General features: G+C 56.4%; 1 protein-coding gene across 1 annotated transcript in view; it reads right to left on the reverse strand.

Moving 5' to 3' along the window:
- CD300C (CD300c molecule) overlaps window positions 1-1,411 on the reverse strand; it is a 3,382-nt gene extending 1,971 nt beyond the window's left edge. The window contains exons 1-2 of the mRNA XM_031657744.1: window positions 967-1,411; window positions 20-358 (exon numbers count right to left, since the gene is read on the reverse strand). Coding sequence (XP_031513604.1) covers window positions 20-358; window positions 967-1,027 — 400 coding nt within the window. The 5' untranslated portion in view covers window positions 1,028-1,411. The remainder of the gene's footprint in view (window positions 1-19; window positions 359-966) is intronic.
- Window positions 1,412-6,332: the final 4,921 nt, after the last annotated feature.

Raw genomic sequence — 6,332 nt, forward strand, 5'->3', positions numbered from 1 at the left:
GAGGGAAGGAGGGGCTCACCTGGGAACACGGACACCTCAACCTGGACTATGGGATCCTGAAAGTCTTGGAACAACGGTATATCCACCCCACACCAGTATATGCCTGTGTCCTCCTCTGTGAGGTTCTCCAAGGTCACTGTGAAGCTGAGGTTTTCAGGACTGTCCCTGATGGACACTCGGCCGTTCATTTTTCCTGCTGGCCCTTCGGTCTCCACAATCTTGTCACATAGGAAAACCCGTGGTGGTCTGCACCAGTATTTGTTGAGAGTCTTGTATTTCTCCTCATACCAACACTGCACGCTCAGGGATCCCCCCACGGGGCCGTCCACGGTGCTGGGGCCTCTCAGAGCAAAACAGCCTGAAAAATACAAGCCCGTCTCCTTACCAGAGGGGCCTGGTCCGGGGTGCCCCGGTGTCAGGCCCTCATGGACCCTGGGAGTGTGGAGAAGCCAATGGCAGGCAGGCAGGCTTTATCCACCCAGGAGCAGGAACTGAGGGTCAGAGGCTCCCTCTGTGCAAAGGCGGGAAGGGCGTGGGAAGTTTCCATGGAGACTGGAAAGGCCAGGCTAGGGAAACACTGGATGTGTGCAGGCCTGTGTGTGCATGTGAGTGTGGCTGTGTGAGTGTGACTGCATGTGTGTGTGACTGTGTGTGTGAGTGCGACTGCGTGTGTGATCGTCCCAGATAAAATGTGTGATTTGATAACTTTGGCAACGACAGTCACAGCATCACCTCCCACCAGGGCTTCCTGTCTCAGGCACAGAGAAACAGGCTTCCCCTGCGATGTGCCCTGCGGCCTGCTGTCCCCTGGGGAGGCAGCTGCTGACCGCTCTTGGATGCTCCTCTGCCCTCCTCCCCTCTCCCCACCCCTGCTCCCCTCTGTGACCGCTACTCCACTACCTGCAGCCCGCCCTGCCCTCTCCCACTCAGGACAGAACTCCCTGAGTCCAGGGCCAGACCACTCACCTGGGACAAGCAGGAGGAGCAGAGCTGAAGGCCGCCATGAGGCCCAGGTCCTGGCAGTCATTCCTGTAACACGGATGTCACCTGCCACTGTGCAAGACCCCAGGAGGAGACAAAATGGAGCCTCGTCCCAGCAGATCTGAGCTTTGCTTCTGCTTTTCTTCTGCTCTCTGCTTCCTTGTCCAGCCCTGTCTCAGGTCTGAGGCTGGAGAGGATCAGGGTGCAGGAAGCTCAGGGAGAGAGCCGCCTGGGCTGAGGCTGGTGCTGACAGCTCTGGGATGGTGCTAGTGGCTCCTCTCAACTCCGAAGTCTGGCAAAGTCCAGGGTCCCTTGGGTGGGAATGCAGCCACTTCCCCACAGCCCACAGCTTCTGGCTTCAGTGTGTCACTCACACAGCAGAAGGCAGAGCCAAGCCGGGCCATTTCCTACCACAGGGGCTGCTCCACCCTCCGTGACATGTCACTTCCTGGTCAGGATGGACAATCTTGTGGTTGGAAGCTAAATCTGCCATCTTCTTCAGCTTTGGAGGTGACCAGAGAGAGGCTGTGTCCCTTAATCTTCAGCTAGGTCCCCGCCGAGAGCTCTGCCCCTAAGACCCCCAGCTCTTCTTCTGGCCTCAGAAGTTAGCACTATGAACCCAGACACCATCTGCATGTCCCTTTTTGGTGCTGAGTCCCCAAGTAGGTTAAAATCCCACAGGCTTGGGGAGTTTTCTTCTTGTGCCCCTGCCCCCAGACCTAGACACAGAGCAGCATCACCCACCCGAGACTCTCCTTTTCCATCTTGTCTTCTTGCCGAAATCCACGCCCCAGTGAGAATCAGGGCAGAGAACTGAGAAGAGAGAGACAGAGAGTTCAGACGCGTGAAGATGCTGAAGTGGGACTTTGTGGTCAATATGAGGCTGCGACTGAGCCAGCACACACCCCAGGGCACACAGAGGGCGGTTTGGTGACTGAGAGGACAGCTTGTCATGAGCAGCGGCTGCTGGTGTCTATCCTGGGTCTACTGTGATGGCCAGGGGCTTCCCCAGGGAGCAGACATGGGGGACAGGCCTTCCCAGGAGGCGGAGACCCAGGTCTGTCCACACTCAACATGGCTGGTTCTCCTGACGTGATGGACTTAGGGTGTCTACCCTGGAAAGGGCAAGAAGGCAGGTCAGGTGCAGGGTTTGCCTCCTGTCTGTCCCAGAGGGCATCACCCCTTCTACACCTTCTCATGCTTTAAGCATATTCCTTGACTCTCCCAACCCTCCTACAGATTTCCGTTCCTTCCTTCCTATCAGAGTCAATAGCACCGGTATGTGCACATAGCCATAAGGCTGAGTGGAGAGTGACAGGGGAGTCTGGGTGTACCTGGCACCATGAAGGGGTCCCTGAACCCTCGACCCACCCTGTCCTCCCTCCATTTACACTCTCAGGGACACAGTGTGCACTGGGGTCATTGGTGCTGATGCCCCCAGACTCACATCATGGGACTGTCGTTAGCCCAGTGCAATCCCAGGGCTTCCAATTTGCCCAGTGTTCAGATCTGGCTTGGGCCTGGCTTTGAAGTATCCCAGCTCCGCCATGGGCTGACCTGGTCTCCTCTTCTGCTCATACCCAGCCCTTCCATTCTCCCCAGAATCAGCAGCGTGATCCCTGACACACACACGTGGCCCTGGGGAGGCGCTGCTCACCTCCCAATGGCTCCTGCTGTCACAGGATGGCACCCACCTGACCTGACCTCAGCACACAGGTCCTGGCAGCCCCCAGCGCCTGGTAGGTGTCCCCAGCCTCCTGGATCCAGGTTCACCGTGGTGCCGCCGCCCTCCCGACTCGGACCTTTGTCCAGACCCTCAACCTCCCACTCCTCTGCCTGGCTCCAGCTGACAGGTTTGCCTGCGTGTTCCTTGACCTTCCTGGGTTATGGTGGCTCCCCTTTTAGGGGTCCTCATGACCCATTTCACACTTCCCTCTTGTCTTCCTCAGTCTTTCTGTTGGCGGGTCAATGTCTGCTCCCATCTAGACTGGCCACCCCTTGAGAGCAGGGGCAGCCTCTTGTCTCATTCACTGCTGCGCCCGCTATTATTCCAGGGTCTGCCAAATGCAATTTAACAAACTGGCTGTTGAACGGATGAATGGGTGAATGGAGGCATGGTGTCCTGATGTCCCACTGCCTCAGAGGACTTAGTCATCCAAAGTTGGTGCATGATTTCCTGCCTAGGCTGGGGAGGAGACAGGAAATGCTGTCTGGAGGCCCTGGAGCCACCTGACCCAGGGAGGTGTCTGCCCCTGGCAGGACATGTGCACCTGCTCCTCTCTCTGCCTCAGGGAGTCACCCCTAAAAGGGAGTCCTCTTCCAGGGACCCCGGCGCTCACCTCTCCTTTCTCCTGATCCCTGCTTGCTCAGCGCCTATTAGAGGGACTTCATAACAGACCCCTCAGCTCCTGCAAAGCAGTCACCCCACTTCTCTTATTTTATTCTGTGACTCTTTTCATCTCTGACTCTTATATTTCTTCTGGAACTTATTCATGTATTTGTGCATTTGTTTATCTTTTCTATCCCCCACCTGGAATATGGGCTCAATGTAAACAGAGCTCCTCGCATGGGTGTTCACAGCTGGACTCCAATGCCAGGTCAGTGTCTGATACACCAGAAGCTCCCATAAGTATCTGCTGAATGGAAAAGTAGGTGAGGACTCCTCGGCATGGCCCTCCTTGACCAGGAGGACTCGTGGGAACCAGCTGCCTCATAGGGGTCTTGGGTGTGGCATCCCTGGAACCTAAACGATGGTCGGCTGATGACGTCTTCCTTTGTCTGTATAAGCAGACATGGTCTACACTAGTGAGCAAAAGACTCAGTTAACTACCACATCAAGGAGTCACGGCCCTCGATCCATTTCCATACTTGAGTCAGTTAAAAGCCACAGCCCTGGAATGAAGGGGAGGTCAGGTCCCCTTGAGGAAGGAGGAAGAAAAGGTCTGGCTACCATGCCACGATTCACACTGAGAATCTCCTACCAGCCTTCCCAGAGGGACCAGAAGACACTGGCCAGGACGTGTCCACATAAGGAAGGGAATTGTCAGGTTTTGGGGGGAATCCTGGATCCTCTTCTGCAGTGACCCCAATCCCGAGAGGCCCAGCATGGGGCTTGGTCCACTATTCTGAGCAAAGGCCTGTGGGGACCAGGGAACAATGGAGTGTTCACCCAGGTCTGACTTAGTGGGCATGATAGGTCCAGAATCCATGTATTGTCATTTCTTAAAGTTGAAAAGCATCATGGAATCGACACACTTAGCAAATGGAAGCTGCCGCATATTCTGCACTCCTGGACCCGGGGAGTGTGGGCCATTATGGTGGCAAAGGTGCAGGGGAGTCCTGGACCTGCCTCTCCCTGCCTCTCCCTGTAAAAACAGTGGAGGAAGCAATGCCAGGCTCCTGGAGAAATGGAAGGGTGCAGGGAGGGCGTCAGGCACTCAGAGTTGTTGCTGACCGCCCGAGGCTTAGCTGTCCAGGGCGTGCACGTGAGACATGGAGCTCAGGGTGTCCATGTCCATCAGGTTCACGTGTGACACATCAGGATTGGGCACAGGGAAAAGGCTGAAGGAGGCTCACAGAGGATTCCGGGAGATGTGGGGAGAGCAGCCCGGGAGGGAGCGGTCAGGAGGTCATTCCAGTCCCGCAGAGGGGCCCTTGATGGACAGCAGATGCTACTGGTTCTCACCCTCGGGCCAACTCTGCCTGCTTCTAGAGCTTCTCTGAGGTCTGTTCACCCAGAGGACGGCACCCAGCATGCTCAGGAGCAGGGGCAGCTCCAGGAGGACCAGGAGCAGGACATAGGGGCTGCTGAACAGGGAACTGTGGGGACATGGGGAAGGGTAGTGAGTCACCTCTCCAGGGGAGGCTCGGGGCCCTCCACCTTCTGCCTGTCTGTGAACCCAGGTCCTGTGGCCGCACAAACTCCTGTAAGGACAAGCTCTGTAAATGACAACTCCTCTAAAGGAATCGTTAGTCCCTGACCTTCAGCTGGAGAGTCCCTGGAGTCTCAGGACTGCCTATAAGGAAGCACATGGCCGGGAGAATGGTGCATGGGGACAGGAAGGGATCCAGGTGAGAACCACGCCCACAAGATCTCTACATCCTAGGGTTATTCACTGGCGCATGGAATCAGTCATGTAGTTTGATGTCCGTATGGCCATCATTTCCCAGGAAGGTCAGGACTATTCATGTTATTCACAAGTAACTGGCACCTGCCCTCTGGTTGCAAACATCAGCCTGTAAAATTCATGGTTGTTGTCAGCTCAGCTCTCAGCTCCTCAGAGGATTGGGCTCATCAAACAGGATGAGACTCTGGCCAGGGCTGCAAGGGAGGCAGAGGAGAGGGCCAGGGTCACCGGACCCCAGAGCTTCTGCCCCCTGCCCTGGCCTGGCCGGATCCCAAGACTCCCTTGTAGGACATGTGCCTCGCTCCTCCCTCCGCCTGGACCCCTCTTTCTCCAGACCCCAGAGTGCCCTGCTCTCAAACCCTGCAGGTCTCCACGGTCATGTCCTCTAATCCACAAACCCTCTTCTAATCATTGCCAATGAAATAGAGACTCCAACACCCACACACATGCTCCCCAAACCCGAGGCACAAATACCTTTTCCCAGCAGTCATCAGACTTTGCTGTATTTGTCTGTTGGCCTCTGTGCTGATCTGTTCACTGTGTGAATCCACCTGGTAGAACCCAACTTCCACCAGAGCAGGACAGTGGCTGGGTGGTTCCCTGCTGTGACCCTATCCCGACAGGAGTGCTGGCACTTAGCAGGACCTTCACATTAGATGTGGGAGGCGTGAGCAAAGAAGGGACCAGAGGGAGGGAGACACAACCGTCGCATCTCTCCCCAGCCTACAGGAAAGGCTGCCCATGTGGCAGTCCTGGGGGCATGAACCTTACCCAGGGTGTGGGCTGGGATCAGGGCTGTCCTGTCTGGTTGAGCTGGGCCAGGTGCATGCTGGGAGGTAACAGGAGGACCCGAGGTGCCCGTGGAGCTCTGGGACTGGAGGCTGGGGTCAGGGCTGCAAGGGCATCACAGGTCAGTCTTGGTGACCTCACTTGAGTCTCCCACTCATCCTCACCTGTTCAGCTCTGATTTCCACAGACACAATCACTCAGGACATGCTGGACAGATGCCCTGAGTCCAACATGTTCCATGGCCACGCCCAGGCCAGACCAGGGCCCTGGACCCCTCCTAGCCTTATCCCCACGTACTTCATAGCCAGGTGAGCACTTTCAGGTGCGAGAGTTGACCTGCTCTCTAGGGGAACATGAGAGTCTGTGGAAAGAACACCTGTCTGCAGACCCCACCCCAGCCAAGGAGGGAGGGGTGACATTTACTCTGTGAAGCAT

Source organism: Papio anubis, chromosome 17 (genome assembly GCF_008728515.1).
Source record: "Papio anubis isolate 15944 chromosome 17, Panubis1.0, whole genome shotgun sequence".
Classification (NCBI taxonomy): Eukaryota; Metazoa; Chordata; class Mammalia; order Primates; family Cercopithecidae; genus Papio; species Papio anubis.